This window comes from Sarcophilus harrisii, chromosome 4, assembly GCF_902635505.1.
Source record: "Sarcophilus harrisii chromosome 4, mSarHar1.11, whole genome shotgun sequence".
In the NCBI taxonomy this organism is placed as follows: Eukaryota; Metazoa; Chordata; class Mammalia; order Dasyuromorphia; family Dasyuridae; genus Sarcophilus; species Sarcophilus harrisii.
In genome coordinates this window covers 380,634,569-380,655,796 of record NC_045429.1, presented here as the reverse complement: position 1 = coordinate 380,655,796, position 21,228 = coordinate 380,634,569, and the positions used below count along the sequence as shown (strand labels likewise).

The 21,228-nt window shown below is 32.4% G+C and overlaps 1 protein-coding gene across 15 annotated transcripts in view; it reads left to right on the top strand.

Moving 5' to 3' along the window:
• Positions 1-21,228, top strand: part of CEP170 (centrosomal protein 170) — a 174,279-nt gene that overhangs the window by 71,158 nt on the left and 81,893 nt on the right. For all 15 annotated transcript variants that reach the window (XM_031968531.1, XM_031968532.1, XM_023502042.2 and 12 more), the window contains 5 exons: positions 491-580; positions 5,300-5,378; positions 14,305-14,363; positions 14,457-14,619; positions 18,060-18,194. In XM_031968531.1, coding sequence (XP_031824391.1) covers positions 491-580; positions 5,300-5,378; positions 14,305-14,363; positions 14,457-14,619; positions 18,060-18,194 — 526 coding nt within the window. The remainder of the gene's footprint in view (positions 1-490; positions 581-5,299; positions 5,379-14,304; positions 14,364-14,456; positions 14,620-18,059; positions 18,195-21,228) is intronic.

Genomic DNA, 21,228 nt, shown 5'->3' with positions numbered 1-21,228 from the left:
AAACAAGAAGTCATCTTTATTCATTTTGTAAATTATGCCTTATTTGGTAGTTTAGATAACAGTATTACAGCCAACTTTGATCTCTTCATTCCTTTAGGAAGTCCTTTACAAATACAACAAGATGACTGTTTTCTAAAAAAAAAAGCTGACCTCACAAATTTTTGTGTCTTTTAGTTCAGTAAAGTTGGGTTCACATATTGTGAAACACAAAAACTTAAGGTGATAGAAAGAAACTTGTTAGGATGTGTCTGTACTTAATATTAGGCTATTTTTCACATTCCTGATTTTAATCTTAATTTTAAAATACTTTAAATTTTGCTTCATCAAGTTGTATTATTTATTTCCATATATTAGTCATGTGGGTTAGGAACACTAATAAAATAATTATAAATCTTTGTATTTGGGGTTCTTTATTTTTTGAATTGCTTTTTTTTTTTTTTTCTTTTTACTAATATTAGTCTTTAAGCCACTTTTTCCCATTGTTTTTCAGTCACGCAGTGTGGATAAACAACATGCTGTAGTCAACTATGATGCCTCTGCAGATGAACACTTAGTAAAAGATTTGGGTAGTCTAAATGGGGTAAGTTAACAGTCAGTCACATGTGTCTTCATTATTTTATTCACCACTATCCTGAAAATGTTTTTAAAAGGCCCCAAATGTCTCCTTTCCTCAAAAATCTGGTATTCTTTAACTTCTCTTACACTAATATTGATAATCTAACACTACTAATACATCCCTTCTTCATCTTCTTTTTTTTAATCCGTATCCTTCTTAAAATATTGTGCCCAGATCTGAACACAATGCTGTAAATGCAGAATAACCAAAGTATACTAATAACAGGGCCTGGAAACTGCATCTTTTTATGTAACTTTACATAGCATTTGCCTTCAGTTAATTCCTTGAGTTTGTAACCCATGAACACTCAGATTCTTTTCACGTAATCTGTTCTCTTAACTATATTTTCCCATTTTATATTTGTAGGGTTTGGAGAATATTTACTCTGTTGTTTAGTGTAATATCTATCTGCAATAGCTTTGTGTCAAACATTTAACGATCTTCTAGGAATTATTCTAAATTCTAAAGAAGCAAAGAGATGTAAAACCATGGTTCTTGCCATCACAGACCTCACATTCTATGGTAGTATAATGTATTGAATTTCAAATACTTCAGAATTTTAACTTTTAATCAATACCTATTTGCGTGTATCCATGCAAAAACAGACACACACACACACACACATGATAAATATTAAGTAGTTAACTACAAGGTTGTTTGGGAAAGAAGGACTTTAGCAGATTGGGAAGTACTTCATGTAAATGAGCTTTGTCTTAAAGGAAGAAAGTGACTTGAGACACAGGGATAAGAAAAGCATTTGTGCTATCTCTTACATAAAACTTCTTCCCAGATCCTCCTAGCTGCTTGTTTCCTTTCCTTTCCACTTTACCTTGTCTTTTACCTTGCATCTAACTTACATTTATTTAACACCAATAATAAAAAAAAGTGAATAAATATAAAGTAGTTAAATGCATAATAATTTGGAGAAAAGAGGCACTAATAATTGGGGTTCAGGAAAGACTTCATGCAAAAGATATTTTTTCAGCTGTCTTAAAAGGAAAAGAGAATCTGTAAATTGGAGGGTAAAAGTACAAGTGCATTCTAGGTATGGACTCCACACTTAAGGATGGAAAAGGAGTTATATGTGAGGGAAAGAAAACAGGCCATTTTGGCTTGATAATTTAATTCAAGAAAAAAGGAAGGATTAATGTCTAATCATGTTAGACATGATTGAGGCCAGATTGTGTTTATTAGAACTTTATAGCTCAGCAAAAAAGTTTATATTTTATCAGAGACACAACAGGAATCTGCTGGAGTTGATTGAGAAGAGGATTCACATGATTAGATCTTTGTTTGGGTAAAATTACTTTCATAGCAATGTATGTAGGGCCAGAGTAAGTAGAGACTAGAGTTTGACCTAGGGAAATGAAATAATCCAAGTCAATTCTGGAAAGCAATTTGAAGTTATACCAGAACGTTATTAAACTCTGCATTACTTTTGACCAGATATTACCTCTTTCAAAAAAAAAAAAAAGGAAACATTTATATATGCAAATTTATTCTTTAAAAGGAATCAAAAACTAGAAGCCAAAGTAGGAAGAATCACTAAACAAATTATGGTATATGGAAGTAATAGAATATTATTATCCCATAAGAAATGCTGAAATAGTTTCAGAAGAAACTGGAAAGATCTTAATAAACCAGTGCAAAGTGAAGTGATGAGCAGACTAGAGAAGAGAACAATTTGCACAATGACAACAACAGAAAGGAAAAAAAAACAACTTTGAGAGACTTTAGAAATGTGGTCAGTGCTATGATAAACTGCTAGTCTTGAAACCTGAAGATGGTTATCAACAATCTTCTGCCTCAGGGGTGGAGGGGAAAAAAAGAAAACTCATAAAAAATTGCACAATCCAGCAAAATAAATATCTACATTAGTCATACATATTATTCAGCATTTTTAGCTTTTTTTCCTTTTTGGTCAATGAAGGGACTGTAGTGAAATTATTTAATTCACAATCAATGAGGGGGTTAACTTAAGATGGTACATATGAGATCCAGATTCTTAGGTGAAAGTAGACACAATCACTTTCTTGTAATTGATTATGGGGTGGGATGAGGAAGAGTGTGGAATTTCAGATAATGCCAGGTAGAAATCTGGGAGAATTGAAAGGACAGTAGTGTTTTTATATTGGGGGACAATATAATCAGTTCATTTGAGGACATCTTCAATTTTAGATGTGTCTGGGACATCCAATTTGAGATAGAGATTTAGGAATTAATTGAATAAAGATAACAGTTAAATCCATAGTAGCTTATAAGATTACCAAGAGAGAAATTGTAGAAGTCAAGATATTTAACAAACATTTATTGTATGTTTAACAGTGTTCAGGAAACCCATCAAAAAAATCAACAACAAATTTAACAAAATTATAAAGATCAAGTGGAAGACATAAGAAGATATCCCAATCTACCCTTTGGAGGAAGTGGGGACACACAATTTTATACATTGTGCATATTTTTAGACTTTATCAGTGTCTGACTCAGTTATGGTAATTTTTTTTTTCCTCTCTAAGAAGCAAAGACATTTGTCATATAAAATGGTCAGGAAAGGAAGGGATTCAGATAGTACTATTTGATGTAATAAACAGAAAATAGTAATAAAAATTATTTTTAGAATCTGACACAAAAATAAGCAAAAAGATGGTCACTGTGCTAAAGAAACTTATATTCTAATGGAGTATGTATGATGTAATATAGCAATGATTTTGTGGTCCCCTAATTTTAGTGGGGCTTTTGTTCTAACAAAAAATCAGTAAGTAATCCTAAATCTTCTGGGTTTGGTTCTGGGTTTGTAGTCTGCCTCAGGAAACTCCATACCCAATCTCTCTGATTCTGAATAGACCATTCCTCAATTCATTGCTGACTGATATTCTGGTTAGTGATAACCAAATTCTGGACGAGTGCCTCTGGGCCATAGAATTAGCATGTCAGTGATAGAAAGCTGGATGAATGTGTCTCCTTGCTTCTGTTTCTCTGTTAGATTCTTTTGGAATTTAATTTGCTTGTAATTGGAGTTACAATTACAATAAACTTTAAAAAATTTTTTTGAAGGAAATGGGTTCAAACCTGCAAATTTTTTTGAGGTACCTCATGATACCCCAAACTTTTGGGGTCCCTTCCCAACCTCATCATGTGGGAGAGATAATCCCAAAATATGTACATGTAAGATATATACAGAGTAAATGGAATTTAGTTCTCTAGTGAAGACTCTTAGCAACATGGTGCAAGAGAGAGTCAAAATCTTACTGAAGCTGGAATATGTAGTACTTTGTAAATATTTAGTGCTCTGTAAATATACATTAATGATTGGTATCGTTTTTATTTGGGAGATAACCTCCCAAAATAACAAAAATGATGAGGTTTAGATTTAAGCAACCAAAATGAAATTAGGGTTTCTGGTGGTCAGGGAGTTAAATGATAAGCTCTAGTGGCAGGTTCAGGGTTCAGGGAACCAAATGGAGAGATTTGGCTCCCCTGCAACTTCTTGGGATTCGGTGCAAGGATAGGGAGTTTTGGGGACTCACTTCTGGCAGCACAGTGGTTCTCTGTAAAAGAATTTACAGACCCAAACCTAGATTGATAAAAGAGGTTTATTATGGAGTTTGGAAGTAAGGTTAGAAATCCTGACAGAGAGGCATAAAGTCTGGTTAGGGAAATAGGTGAGGGTAAAGAGAGCATGGCACTGGAAAGAGTATTCCAGTGGACATAGGCTCCTTGGCATAGCATGGCATGTTTGGAATCGCTGCAAAGAGAGGATTTAGTTTGGCTCTTTTTATAATGAGAGCTTTGGCTGCAAACTGAAGGGGGGCGGCAGGTGGAGTCCGGAGTTGGCTCCTCCCTGGGTTTCAGCTTGAGCTAGAATTTGAATTGAATTCAATGAGTTTCAGGACTGAGCAGACCCCACCTAGAAAACAAGAATGAAACTGTCCCTCTGGACAGGGTCCCTCATTGAGGTAGAGTTGAAGATTTTCTCCTTCAAGGATTTTCAGAGTTTCAGGGTCTCCTCTTCAACATGACAAAAGTCATTAGTTTGTTTTAGAATACAAATTCTTATAATGTCATGTATATTTTACTCTATTTAGTACATTTCAGGTACCCCATATATATTTCTTTTACCTCATAATTTATTTGAGGCTTGTAAGTGTACTATAGATAGAGTATAGGACTTGGAGTCAGAAAGACCTGAGTTCAAATTTCGACTAAGATACTTACAAGCTGTGTTCCTGAACAAGTCACTTAATCTCTTGTATTGACAGTTTTGTTATCTATGAAATGGGATAATAATTTTACCTGCATCATATAGTTGGGAGGATCCAATAAGAGAATACATATTAAAGTGCTTTACAAATTTTAAAGCACTATATAAATGCTAACTTTTGGAAATATTTACCTTTTACTACTGAATTATTTGCTTCTTAGTCATTCCTAATATGGTAATATCATTATGAAATTTCAGCAGTAGCATCAGCAATAATGGGGAAGATTTTTTTGCAAACTTAATATGGAATTCTCAACTAGATTGTTGTTACAGTATTGCCACTGTGTCTTATCTTAACTCATGTTATCAGCTTTTTAGCATCCGGTATTAACTTTGTACTAGCTTTGCCTCAGCTTTACAAAAATGAAGTAATTATTCTTAATAAAACTTAATATCCATTCTCTCATTTTGTTCTCTTCTAGACTTTTGTGAATGATGTAAGGATTCCAGAACAGACTTATATCACCTTGAAACTTGAGGATAAACTAAGATTTGGATATGATATCCTTATAAAATGTGATTTGTAAAATTTTTACAATTTTTCTTTTTAAAGCTTGTGTTCATCTTTTTCTTAATTATTAAATTTATTTAAACTTTATGGTTGTAATTGAATATTTATTAACTTTATATTCATAGTGCATATTAGAAAAATTATTTGCCTATTATTCTCCTGTCCCCAGTAGAAGATATGTTTTTAAAACCTCTTTTATTTCCTTTTAGTTTAATAAAAATGACCTTGAGAAGAAACAGTGGAAGTAATTTTCTTGTTCACTATTTTTATGCTTTTTTATAGAAGATTATTTTGTAATCCTACTGCATATGAGGGAGTTCTTCACCTTCAACAATCCTGGAAATATTGACAGGTGAATGATGTATCAATGCCAGCCGCCAGTTTCCTGATAGAAAGTTGTGTCTAAGCACCACCTTTTTATCCTTACTCTTGATCTGACTTAATTTAACACTAAATTTTCTTCAAACTCCTTCACAGCCCTGTATCTCACAGGTGGGGGGGGGAAGAACCCCAAAAAACTGGTATCTTAAGATTTTTTTTTCAGAGTGGAATCACAGAACTGAATAAGATAAGCTCTGCAGTCTGCTATAAATGTAGAATAAGGAATTGGTAGGGGAAGGAATAAGAACATAGGATGAAGAATGATGAAAATACCTTTTTTCCATATGGCAAATAAGCAGAGGAAAAATATTTAATTCTCTTTCTACTTTGAGTGTACTTAATTTAAGTACACTAAATTAAGAATTTAATTTCTTAAATTATTTTTCTTCTTACTGTAAGTATTAAAGCTTGAAATAGAAAATATTTAATAATCTGTTAAATTTAATGTTGGTTTGGTAGAATATTGAGACCTGATAGAAATATTCGCTTAAATCAGATACTTAATGCTTAGAAGAAGTGAAAAATAACTGAAAATAAGCATTTTCTGAAAAAGGAAATACAGGTTTTAAGTAGTTTTTGAATTTAGTTTTTATATGAAATTGATAATTCATTTTATGGTAAACAGTTATGAATTTATATAAAGCTTTTTTACATTATGATTTGAAAGAATGTAGGAAATGAGATGGAATTATTAAGTATAAAATTTTAAACTACATGTTTCAGAATCTTAAAATCAAAAACTACATATTCAATTGGTAAACAGTAAGTATAATGCTTGACTTATTAATTTTCTACTTGTAGGGTTCTCTTCCAAAAAGAAACTGAAAGTGCTTTTTTAGTTTGTTTAGTGTGTATGCAGTTCTCTTAATTTCTGATGTCTGAAGTGTATTACATAACTTAAATTAGGATCTTTTAAATTAAAGACCATTACAAATAAGATGAATCATGTTTTGAAAATGAAAAAAAAAAAAGAAGCAATTCACCTGTATTAAAATATATAAATTTTCTTTTCAAATCTTTAACATTTCTCCCCCTTTTTCGCCTTACTATTTCCATCTGTCCTTTTCCTTAAAATGTCAGATAATTATAATCATCATTTTGTAGATAGATAAATACAGACAACTAAAGAATCTTTTCAAGGTTATGTGATCAAGGGCAAAAACAATAGTAGAATTCAAATGCTCTGATTTAAAGGTTGGGCAATGGGCAATTCTTTCTGTGAAATTATGCTGCTTCTCCTTGAACTGTGTTTTGTTATTTTTACACTACTTGACAGGAAATGAGGTTGTTTTTTTTTTGAGCAGTATTCATAGGCAATTATGCAAGCACCGTAACTGTTATACTTTAGAGGTTTCATTACAATTATGGAAATTCATTTTTTAATGTTAAAGGAACTATTACAGTTTACAAATATTATTTTAGATAAAATCTGAAGAAGTAGCATTTTGACATTAATAAAATTAATCCTAAGAGTTAACAATTCTTATATATATATCATAAAATTTATCAGTTATGTTGATTTTTTTCCCTTCTTGGTCTTTTTTTTCCTCAGATGAATGTCATATAAAACGGAAGACACGAATTAAAAATAGGTGTATGTTTAGCCATTTTTGCAAATCTTTTGGCCAGAGAATATCCCAGAACCATAAAGTCTCAAGGTTGAACAGGGCCTCAGAGACTGTAGTGACAAGACTCATATTTGGAAAAAGAAAACCCACTACAAATACTCAAATGTTGCCCAGAATCCTTTGCCTAATGATCTTTAGTGAAGAAAAACCCATGTTATTCAAGAAAGATTATACAATTTTTACAGAACTCATTTTCGAGAAATTTTTCTTTATATCAAACATTAATTTGACTTTCTGCAACTTCCACTGAAGCACATTGTTGTTGATGTTCATATGTATGATAACCGTGTCTGTTTCACAATCCAATAGAACATAGCATACTAGCCCCCTTGTATCTTTCACTATTAGTCAAAGTCTCTCCAAACTCATGTTTTGTTTTGTTTTGTTTTTCCATGACACTTTCTGTTCATCTCTTCCTGACTTCTTCTAGTCCTTTTGCCTTTAATCTTTCCCAACGTCAAGATCTTTTCCATTATGTCCTGTTTTCTTATCCTATGGCCAAAGTATTCAAGTTCCAGCTTCAGTGTTTGAACATCCAGTGAATAGTCTGAATTTAAGTGATTGAATTTAATCTGATTTGATCTTGCTGTCTAAGGACTCTCAAAAGTCTTCTCTGGCATTACAATTTGAAAGTGTTGGTTTTGTGACTCTTAGTTTCCTTACAATCCAACTGTTGCTGCTAAAGAGCCCTAGATTGGACTACACAGACCTTTGTGTGACAAAGGTAGTATTTCTGCTTTTTAGTATGCTATCCAGATTTACCAGAGCTTTCTTTCCAAGTCAAGAGTCTTTTAATTTCTTGATTACAATCGCCATTTGCAGCTATCTTTGAGCCCAAAAATATGAAGTCTTACCCTGTTTCATTTCTTTTCTATTTGCAAGGAAGTGATTTGACCAATTGTGAAAATCTTAGTTTTATTGATGGTAAACTTTAAGCCAACTTTTATACTCTTCTCTTTCATCTATCATCAGAGTGGTATTCTTTGCATATCTAAGGTATTGATATCTCCCAGCAACTTTAATTCTGACTTTTCATTTAGCCCTGGCATTTCACATATGTATTCTGCATACAAGTTAAATAAAGTGGAATTAGATACAGCTTTGTTGTACACCTTTTCCAGTCTTAAATCAATCAGTTTTTTTTCCTTTTTTGGTTCTAACTTGCTTCCTTAGCCCTCATACAGGTTCCTCAAGAGACATGTAAACTGATCTGATACTCTCATCTCTTTTAGAACTTAGCATATTTTGTTGTTATCCACATGGTCAGTGTGTAGTCTGTGAAGAAATAGATGTTTTTTTCTGGAGTTCCCTTGTTTTCTTTATAGTCCAGTGAATTTGGCTATTTGGCCTCTAGTTCCTCTGTCTCAAAAATCAATCTGCTCATCTTATAATTACTGGTTCATATATTGCTAAAGCCTATTACTTTGATGGTATGGATGATTGACACAAATATTTAGCAGTTTGAACGTTTCTTGTCATTGCCCTTCTTTAAGGTTGGGATCTAAACTGATATTTTCTAATCTATATACTACTGTTCTAAATTTGCTGGCATATTGTGCGCAGTCCTTTAACAGAATCATCTTTTAGGTTTTTAAATAGCTCACCACCTAGAATTCCTTCAGTGCTTCCTAAGGCCTACTTAACTTCATTCTCCAGGATATCTGGTTTTAGATAAATAACCATGTCTTCATGATTATCAATGATGTTAAGATCTTTCTTGTATAGTACTTTTGGAAATTCTTGCCCCTTCCTCTTAATCTTTTCTACTTTTGTCAAGTCTCTATCACTTTGTCTTTTATCATGTCTACTTTCGCATGTAATATTCCCTTGATATCTCTACTTTCCTTAAAGAGATCTCTTGTCTTTCCTATTCTGTTATTCTAGTTCTTTGCATTGCTCATTAAAAAAAAATCTTCTCTTCTTGCTTTTCTCTAGAACTGGGCTTCTTAACACTTGCCACCCATTTTTGCTAAAGAAATTTTTAAATGACCCTATATATATATAGGTATTTAAAATAAGTGTCCAAATCAAACATTTATTGATAATAAATCATAAATTTACAACTCCTACATTCAGGTGCAAGACCACATTTGGAATTACAAACCACAATTTAAAAGCTGGGTATATAGTACCAGAAACATAGTTGAGGTCTAATAAGTTAAGTATATTTGAATGATCAGTTACTTTGAGTTCTGTCTTCTGGGGCCTAACAGTACAAGCTTAACCTGTGTTTTACAATAGCTTCCAACAAAATACTTGAATATACTTATTATGTTATGTTATACCCTTCCCCCTTACTTTCATTTTCTGTTTACCAGGATAAAACTCAGTCCCACTAGGCCAAGGAAAGATTCTTGAGCACTTTCACCATCTTTTTTGTACTCAGGAATGTTCCTCAGCTTATCAGTGTCCTTAAAATATCATGCCTATAACTAGTTTGACTAAGGCTTATCACTTCTCTTAGAAATAACTTATGGTATTAGCAATTTTCTCAACTGCCATAGCATGTTGTTGACTCATTGAGCTTATGCAGTTCTTGAAAACTTCCATTATATTAATTTGTACAAGGAGAACAGAGAGAGAGAGAGCAAAGAGAAGGTAAAACAAGGTTAGTAGGTCAACATCTTCACATGAGGTTAATGTAGCATGATTAGTTGGTAAGAAGTCTTTGTGATCACTTTTCTTCTCTTTAAAAAACCAGGAATTGAAGTCAAGTTTATGCTACCATAATGTTGACAGAATAAATTTTCTTTTTTTTTGAAAATCAAGGCATTTTCTCTAATCCTGTAGTATTTCTCTCATGTCCTATATTTTCCTTCAACGGTTCAGTGTTTATCCCTAGCTTCTTGCATATGTGTAATAAAGTTTCTCTTAAACCTGTTGACTTGAATTTATCAAGGGCAACTGGATGCTTTTTCTTGTTATCTTTAGTGTTTCTAGTTTAGACATTTTTTGTTCTGTTACTCTTTTTCCTAGCAGAGAAAACAATTGCAAAATAAGAATTAAAAATTTTATTTTTGTCTTCTCTTTCCTATTATCAGTTTCACCTATCCAAGCAAGGATGCTATAGTTTCCCTCCTATAACATTAATTTTTTTTTATCAGCCTCTTTTTTTTTTATGCATTCTGATATTCTTATTCCTATTGACTCAAGACTTGTCACAATTATTTATTTCCTCATTATCTGCTCTTACACATTTTATACTTAACTTTTAAAAAACAATATTATATGCTGACTTCCTTGTATCTTCACATAAACCTCTTTTCTCCTCACCCAATTTGTTTTTCTTTATGTTTTCAAATATTGTTTTCAGATTTTCATCCTTCCTGGACTAACGTCCTGTATAGAATTTTAGTTCATGGGATTCTAGCTTTCCTTTCTGATAATTCTTTTTTTCCCTCCTAAAATCTGGTATTCAATTGATAGTATGCCTGGCTTTTCTCTTATGTATCAGAACTTTTACAATGGATTGCTCACTGCCTCATCATAGTCAATTAATTACATTCTGGCAATTTATTTCCCCTCATTGGCATGACTCAAGTCTTATAGCAATTATCTTTTTGTTAATTTCTGATTCTGTTGAGTTAGAAAATTATCGTTAGGCCATCCAAGATCTTGTTAACTATTCTGCTTTTAAGAGAGATCTAGTAGAAAGATGGATATAATGTATCACAACTATATGGTACCTTCATAAGTGGTTTGAGATGTTTTCTGAAATGTTTCATCCATTTCCCTTTTTCTGTCTTGTGTATTTACATTGATGACAGTATTTCTGTTGCTCCCTTCATTAGTCTTCACTCAAACACTCCCTACCACGCATCTACTTGTTCACAGTTACATGGCATTGAAAGGAATTTGAGGAAGTTTGTATCATGGTTAGGAGTTGGCATAGAAACACAAAAACAAAAGATAAGGATAAAAAGAAAGCTTTCTGGATTAAAATAGTGATCATGAAGAACAGTGAAGTAGCTGCTGGAATTTGCAATTAATTTCTGCTGGTTAATGAAAAGCCTATTAAAATTAGTTTCAGTATAGGCAACTTTAGGGGAAATGATACAAGCTATATTTGAAGGATGATGATTTTTTTTTTAAAATAACTTTATTGACAGAACCCATGCCAGGGTAATTTTTTACAACATTATCCCTTGCACTCACTTCTGTTCCGATTTTTCTCCTCCCTCCCTTCACCCCCTCACCCAGATGGTAAGCAGTCCTATACATGTTAAATAGGTTACAGTATAGGATGATGAATTCTTTAGCCATGAGCCAGTAGAGTTGTTGGTCAGTTGGAAGGAAAGAAGGAATTATAGTTGCTTATAATTTTAAGAGGTAGGTGCTATTGTTATTCCCATTTTCTAGTTGAGGAAACTTGGTAGTTAAATGATTTGTCCAGAGTCACTCTGAGCCTAGTACCTGACTAAGGAGAGATTTGAATACCCATCTTCCTGAACCCAGTCTCCATACATTACCCATTGTGCTATTTGTTATTTGTCTCTTATTTTCTAAGAGAACCATGATGGGAAGGGATACCATGACATACAAGTGAATTGGATTCAAATGAGGGATGGCTGGGCAAGGTCACCTACCTTACTTTCCCCTCTAGAGCCATCTGGGTCCAGTGGCCAGATAGAGATCAAGATGCCTGGAAGTGGCCCTGGGCAAAATGGGAGACCTTGGCCTCTTTAAGCTAAGGTATTTAACAGGTTTCAGTTTGACTGAGACTGCACCTATTCAGTGATTGTCTAGTTAGCAATTGAGGCAAAGAATTTCCTTTTTAACCTAGTGCAAAAAAGATCTAGAGAAATGAATGAATGAATGAATGAATGAATGAATCTGGGAGGGGAAACCCCTCAAGAGTTTTTGGCCAAAGAAGAGATGACTGGTATTTCCATTCAATCTGAATCAATCAGGATTCTAATAATTACCAAATGGGATTTGGCCTAAGACCTATTGGTGGCCCATTGGTTTATCAGATTGACTAATATCAGTCTGTTAACTTGTTCATTCTGAAAAGGCTATCACATAGCTACGGATTTTTCTGGGAAATCTTTAGAATGTAGGTAGTGTATGTTAAAGGCTACTTTTGAAGTGCCTTATGATTTTTATCCCTTTTATCCCTGAGGTTTACTTGTATGGCTTTCCTGAAAAAATGAAGCTTTTTAATACCAAAAAGTTATGGGACAGTTGCAATATAGAACTAGACTTTTTCTTTTTCTTTGAAGACATTGACCCAGCGATTGTCAAACTGACCAAACCAACATTAAAAAATTAAAAACAAAATGAAATTATCCTGTCCTTGTACAAAATCATGATGTTTATGTACATGGTACTTTGGAATATTCCATTGTGTTTCTGCTTGCTATTCATTTCAACTCAGCAGAGATTTCTATCTAAAGAATAAACCAAAAGAAAGCTAAAAATTTTAATGCTCATAAGGTTTTTTATCATGTGAGCAGTGACAAAAAATTTGACTTTGTTAAGATGAATTGTGAAAAATACACGACATAATTTTCATGTCAATTTTAGTTGTAGGAAACAACCTTTGAAATATGAAAGGTAGAAACAGAGCAAATGCTAGAAAAACAGCAAAAATATATTGTAACCTTGCATTCTCAACTTGAGAGAGAGAAAGAACAAAAAAATAGAAATTTATATAAGAGGATTTAGAAAAATAGTAAAATTCTAGGTTCATAATGAATTATAAATAGAAAACTAAAATGTTTTAGGAAACACCCCTGATCTTTTGAGATTGACATTATGTAATGTAACCATACTTAATCACAAATTTTTCTGACATTAATCTCAATCTAAAAAAAATAATTAAAATTAATTAATGGATTAATTAACGATGGACTGAATAGACCAAGGATATTGTTTTCTGGCAGTTTTTAGGTTCTTATGCAAAGGCTATTTCAATGGAGAGTAAGCTTTGGTAGAGTCTTATCAAGCTCTAAAATTATTGAGAATGATTCTACTAGATTGGCTACACCACCTAGGGGGATAAGTTTTTCAAGTAACAGCAACTCTTGAAGGTTTTTTTATCAAGAGAAATTATAAGTGACAAAATTTTGAAGACCAGATTATATTTCCCTTTCTCTGTTGTCTAGTCCCTGGTAGAGAACCAGTGAAGTTCAATGTAATATCTCCATACAGTACTGCAACTAGTTCTAATTTATTACCACTTTGTATTTCTTGAACAGGAAATTAAAGAGAACTCCTGGGAATTGTATTCTAACCTTCAATCGGAGGATATAGGTTAAAGTGATACAAATTAGACCATAAATTTTAAATTATTCCAGATATCTTCTTAAGTTGGGCTCTTTTCAAGATTCTTTTGGATGCATAAGCAGGTAGATTAGTTCCAACTCTTCCATTTCCTTTGTTCAAATTCTGAATCATAAGTTTTGAGGATATTGTAGCATTTCTTATGCCACTACAATTTGATTGTTTCAGTCATTTTCACTTGTTTCTGACCTGGTGAGTAATAGAATTCCATCTGGATGTGCTGTTTAGCAATCACTGATGAGATATTTCCTTTTACATTGACATATGATTAGTTAGCATTCTGATTGGAGCCAGATGCTTTGATTTCATTGTTGGCTATCTCTGGCTTCTGTGAAGACTCTTTGTACTTTTAAGAATGATGTAGATACTTGGATGAAATCAGATGAAGATAGTAATATAGTTCAGAAATGCTTGTTGCATTTTCAGATCTTTCCTCTTACATTCCAAAAATAAAGCCACTGAATTTTATTCTGAGAATTTGCATTTTTTCCTAAAAATTTGACATTAAAGGGAATGTATAATGTTTTGTGTTTTTAAAATTGCCTGAGTTCTTCATTATTTGGGATAATTTTAAATAACTTACCAGAATTTTAAAATTCTATCCTTCCTTAGCCCAGTGTACATACTAATCTTTTTACTGTAGTCCGAGGTGAAATGAGGGTCCCTGAGGAAGCCCTTAAGGTAAAAGTCTTGATTTTTCTTTTCTCTTTTTAAAAGTACAGTTAGTTGATTTCACTCATAGATGTTTTTCTTCCATATTAAAATGCCCCATAGCATGAGAAGTTTTCAAGTCAACTTCAGTTGTCCCAGAAATCTTCGGAAGCAGAATTATCAAAATCAACAACCTCCAAAAGTGTGGAATCAAAAGTGGCAGATGCTGCAACAGAGGTGCAGCATAAAGCTACAGAAACATTAAAGTCTGAGGAAAAATCCATGGGTAAGTTAACATCTGGGAAAGTATCCTATTACTGCTCATAATTTCAAATATATTGTATTGCTTCTTTTGATAAATAGTGCTTCAATGTTGAATATTGGATCTATAAACAATTTAGCACTTAGTAATTATTTCATGATACAATTTATTTCAGTATTTGGTTTTGACCATGTAGATTTGAATGCCTTAAACCTTGTTTTCAGAGAGCTTTTACGTATATTATTTTTATTGACTGCATCTTTTGAGTTGGTCACTATTTAAAAGGATTATATAGCCTCAAATGGGTTACTTCCAGTTCTTCCGTTCCCCCATCATATTTCAACTCTTTTTAAGAGAGAGGGCATAGACCTTTATTGTATTTCTTCTTTAGATTTTTCCTGATCTAGAACTTCCTGGTTCTAAAAAATGTCACTAATGATTTAGAAAACCCCTTGAGTTGGTGCTTTCAGTAGATATACTAGTCAGTAAAATTTGTTACCAGTTCAGTTTCCTGTACAGAGAAATTCAAACATAGATGTTTATGTAGTATGTTTAAATAACTGGGGAAATTAAAAAAAAAATTTTTTTTAAATAATAGGCTATTTTCATGACTTCTTGCCCCAATATGTTTTTCTTCCAAAACAATAATCACTGTAGTGACTTCTTTATGAAGTTTTAATCAAAGAAATTATTCACAGTGCCAGAATCCAAAAACTACATTTTTAGTACATTGGCAGACATCCAGAAATTTTCAAAAATCTATCCTCGTTGATTTAGTTGTGCTCTTAATTTCACTTACCCTATAGAGTTTAAATTTGATTTCTGGGGGCTTTTCTTGGCAAAAATACCAAATACGAAATTGCCATTTCCTTTTCCAACTCATTTTGGAAACTAAAGTCAACATGGTTAAGTTCCTTGCCCAAAGTCACATAGCTAGTAAGTGTCTGAGGCCAGATTTAAACTCACATCTATCTGTCTGCCTCCAGGCTTAGCTTTACTGCTCCACTTAGCTATTCTAGATATTTGGTACTTCAGATTTTAAAATGGTCAAGTTGATTGTTAGTACCAGAATTTTCCCATTTCTATTTTTCATACATCATCAGTCTTGCTGAAGCATTTCTCAGCAGAGCTGTTCTCACTCTTAACAGCATGATCATTGCCTGTATCTTTTACCAAACCTTGACTGAGATTTTTTCTTTTCCGATTTATTCCCTCTGCCTTCATCTATTCCTCATTCTTCCACCCCTCTTTGTTTGTGGACCATGAGATGCATGAATGGGGTTCTTTTAAGAAAGACTTTTTTAGTATTACTTAAAGATGAATTGACAGTTGACAAAATTGATAAATGAGCAAGCTAGAATTTAGGTATTTTGAAAATCAGTTTTGCCTGGTTGAAACTGCTTGATTAGGAGTCAAAAAACCTCTCAAATCCCACCTACAACACTTGAACAATTTGTATGATATTGGGCAAAACACTTAATCTCTCAGGGACTTTGTATCCTTAGCTTTAAAATAAGATTCACTTAAAATAATTCTCACGTTTCCTTCCAGCTCTAAATACATAAATCTAAAAGAACATTTGACAGAGAGGGATCATAGAAAAAAAGGGCAATATAGCTTAGCTTAATGGATAGAAATATCCTTTTTTTAGAGTCAGGAAAACCTAGATTTAATTCCTGTCTCTGATATATAATAATTGTGGGCCTCACTCTTAGAATTTTTTTTCCCCTGAGCAATTGGGGTTAAGTGATTTGCCTAGGGTCATATGGCTAGGAAGTTAAGTGTCTGAGATCATATTTGAACCCAGATCCTCTGGCAGGATCTTATCTACTATACCACTTAGCTGCCCATACACTTAGCATTTTAGTACCCTAGGCAACTTTTTAATACTTTAGCACAAAGAATTACTGATATGCATTGATGGAAGAAATTTTCTTGCTAGGAATTCTTTCATGGATGAAAATTATACAACTTGGCAACATAAAAATTAGTTGAAGCATCCTAACCTTAATTATAGAAATTTTTCTTGTAGCTTTGTTTTCCAAAATTACCTAATTTCCAAAATTACCTAGGTTTGAAATATATGAAAAGTGTTAGATAGCTGTAGACAATTGTACTTTGTTAAACTAATTGATGCAATCATCACCTTAAGTGGTTTGCCAAAATTCATTGATCATACAGGATTACATATTTAGAAATGGAAGGAATACTAGAGATTATATCTAGTCTTAGTTCCCTCAATTTACACAACTCTCATTTGTAAAGTAGAGCACTTTGTGAAATTTCCATTCAGAACTTTGTTTAGGGATATTCCTTTTAATACTTCTTATAGAAAGTCTATATCCTTTGGTGTGCATTGGAAACCATACCAATATAATTTTTTATTTTGTATTTTTTAGATTTCATTTTTGAAGTAATATTTTATGAAAGAAAGAATCTTAAGTATATATATTTGAGGATATTTGCATTAGCAGGTATTCGACATTTCATAATTCATGTGATAAGACATACTTAAACTGAGGTTCTGTTGAAGGTATTAAAATAGTTGGAAAACATTTATTAAATGTCTACTTTGGGCCAGGAATTATGCTAAGCCCTGGAATATAAAGGCTTATTTAGTGTGTGTGTGTGTGTGTGTGTGTGTGTGTGTGTAATGTTACATGATATGTATTATGTATTGTGTGTATGTGCAAACTCAGAGAGTTTGCAATCTAATGGGAAACAATATGCAAACAATTATATATACTCAATTCATATGGAAGATAAGATGGAAATTATGAAGAAAAGGAATGTATGGGGTCACAGTTTATAAGGGGAAGGATTTAAGGTATAAACAGATATGGATAGGGAAAGAAAGGTTATTTTGCCAGTGGAGTTTATATTTGATTCTAGAAGTGATTGTAAGCCTCTGATATTTACTGTATGGTAGTTAACATGATCCCATCTATAGTTTTAGAAAATTACTTCTGTAGTGAGTGGGAGATGGTCTGGAATGCAAAAAAATTCATGTCAGGGAGAGCAAGTCGGGTAGTTAGAGGAGAGTTGCTTATTAAAACGTTGTCACCTTGATTCATCTAAATTAGCAGGCCTAGTGTCTTTTTGTTATAGTGTCTCATCCATAAATAAGTCTTAAAAAAAGTCCTCGTAGGTGGGTGTTGTACCGAGATTAGCAGATGGTATTATTTAACTGCGTACCAGTTTGAGAACAAGAAAAATAGAATTTCCAAATATTTGACCATATTCACATTAAATAAAGTCTGTTCAAAATAGGATGCTATTAAATTTATAATACAATATAACTACAAGGTCATAGCTTGATTCTGCTCTTAATAAATAAAGCACCCAAGCTCTTTTAGTGTTTTATATTAGGTTATATTTTATTTATTTTTTAAAATAGGCAAAAGAGTTCAATTTCTTTCTTTTTTTTTAAGAGTTCAATTTCTAACCTTTGAATGTGTCTCTAGATCTTTCTGCTATGCCCCGTGGTACTCCATTGTATGGACAGCCATCTTGGTGGGGTGATGATGAAGCTGATGAAGAAAATGCTTTCAAACAAGATGGGAAACCTGAAGAAAAAATCAATGATACTGGAGCTTCAGGTAAAACGATTTCAAATTTTATGAATTTTGGAGTTTCTTGTATAATTGATGTAGAAATGCAGCAAAAAAAATAGATGCTTCTCGAAATTATATTTAAATTCAAATTTTTAGAGTGATTTACTATAATTATTATCCTTTTGCTTTGGTTTAATATGATTTCATTTTAAGCTAGAGAATTTAAATTATTTTAAATGATCCATGCTCTAAATCATTAAAAAATACATACATATGTATATATTTTTTTTAAAGAACTGTTGTATTACAAAACTGTAAAATTCAGGTATAATTTGTATGTAATCTTACTATCTGAACAGCCAGCTATTCTGTAAGTATTTTAGAGATATTTAAAATATTTGCTGTGGTTAAAATATTGTGTAATTGAGTCATGTTTAATTTTAACATGACTAATTTTTATGTTGCATTTTTACTTAAGAATTGTTCATGACACAGCTATTTTGGAAAGCAATTTGGAATTATGTCTAAAGGACAATAAAACTTTACTGATAGGTGTATATCCCAAATACTTCCCCTAAAAAAGGGAAAAGGACCTTTTTATAAAAATATAGCAGCTCTTTTTGTGGTGATTAAGAATTGAAAATCAAAGGGGTGACATCAATTGGAGAATGGCTAAACAAGCTGTGATATATGATTGTAATGTAATATCATTGTGCTATTAAAAAACACCTAGAAAGACTTACATGAACTGATGCATAATGAAATGAACATAACAAGAGAATGTTGAACTAGTAATAGCAATATTGTTTGTTGAAGAACTGTGAATGTATTAGTGCTTGCCAGTAACATAATGATTCAAGATAATCTCAGAGGTGAAGCATACTATCCACCTCTAGAGAAGGAATTGATATTTTTTGAACACAGACTGTACGCTTTTATTTTTTTCTCTTTATTTGAGTCTTCTTATACAAAATGATTAATATGGAAATGTTATACACAACAAAAATGTAATTCATATTTTGTAAAATAAAAATGAGAAAATCATATGATATGCTTAAATTAAAACATCTCTGACCTATATAAATAAGTTGTTTCAAAAAAGTAAATGGAAGGAGGAAAGAATTTTGATAGTTGTTCAGTGCAAATTCATTTTAATTTTCAATATTTAGAGGACTCCCAGACATGCTTCTTTGACAGCCATCTCCCAGAAAATCTAGGCCTTCTTTAGCATCTTGCTCTCTACTTTACCATTATGTGTGTGCCTCTTAAAACAGTAATCAAGTCAGTACTAATCTTGCCATTGGAAAGATGACAATCTACTATGGCTCCATTTTACATTGCTTTTGACTCTCCATTTTAAAACTCCCTTCCCTTTCTACTTCCTTGTATTTGTTGTTACATACTTCTTTGTATATGCTATTTCCCCATTACTGAAATCCTTGATGTCAGTTGTCAGTTTTATGTTTGCATTCTCAGCACCAGATACAAGATCTGTCATATAGAGGAGATGAATTCTTTTTCATCCATTCATTTTAAAACCAGTTTCTGGAGGAGTTTAACAGATGTAATTAAAATACAGTAAGGAGAAAAAAAGTACCTCATCTACAAATAATTGGTCTTTTTGCCAGACAAAGAGATAGACGTTTTGGATAGCAATAGTGTAGATTATAAACTTGTATGTGAAATCTTAAAATAAAGGATGATGGAAGATAATGAGTGGTATTGCCTCATAAATAGCAAGAAACAGTAGAAGGAAAACTATTTTAAAGAAAGCTTAATTAGAAATTAAGTTAAACAGTGTTGTCACATGGATATTTAGGGATGAAACTGGAAAGGCAATGAAAAATGGAAAAATATGTAGTGTTTTTTAAACTCTTTTCACCACTATAGACAGTAGAGTCTGCAAATCTTTATATTCTATCATCATAGTCCCAGATGAGCTGCTGGAAAAAAAAGATGATATTGGACTAAGGAAAAAAAATGAATAGGAAAAGTCACTAAACAAGATCAAAGGTACATACTAAATATGGCACAATTTTGAGTTTACTGAAGTATTCATTCTCTAGCTATGTTCCTCTTTTACATAACCCTAAAGAGTAGTGAAATGTATTAGACCATATTTCCAAAAAAGATGACTTAGAGAATATCAATAACTACTAACCTATATGTCCATTTTTTCAATCTCCTCAAATATATACACGTAATCTGAAAACCATCAAAGACATCTTTGTTGAATATAATCAGAAGGGAGCTGTAGCTAGGAGTTCAAATGAAAGCATTATTCTACGATGGGTCACATTTTAAAAATTGTACAATAGACTGTACAGTACAGACGATGCAAGAACTCACTGTTTGTTGACTATAAAAAAGTTTTTGCCTTGCTCAAGAAAATAATACTTTAAAAAAGACTTTCCCAACAAGGAATCACTCATGCGTATAGCAGAATCAAATCATTTTTTAAAACCCACAACATTCTTTAAGAGCTATAACAACAGAGATAACTTTGTAGTAATCACTGGTTATTAATATCAAGGCTTAAGAGAGAGAAATGTTCACCAAAAGTGTTGACTTCTGACACATTGGAAATTAATCAAGGAATAAGAGAAGGATTTCCATATAGTGGTGCTGAGGCCCTTCAGATGCTTCTTTTTGTAGATGACATTGTGCTATTTGCAGCATGTGGCATAATTTCCTAAGATCCATAATCATTTCAAAAACTTTGGCCTTTGTACCACAAAAAGTGGATAAAACTGTCAGCTGTCTAGATTATTATACAGTGAAGTAGAAAAACTATGGCGATAACCGTATAAATATTTTGAACAGACGGCAAATAGAAAGTGAACCAAGACGTGAAATGAACAACAGAAGAATGAAGAAAGTCTAGAGTGCTTTTATGAGATTGCTTTAAGCATCTTCCTAAAATAATGGTCCATATTTGTAAGTTCAGTGCTCTTTTCATTATATTGCACTTAGCTTATATAGTACACAGGTCTTTGCGAATATGGTTGCATCTTTTATGTTCAATGACATTTACATGTCAAGGGCATCAGGGAGTAGTGGCTAGGAACTGAAAACAGTG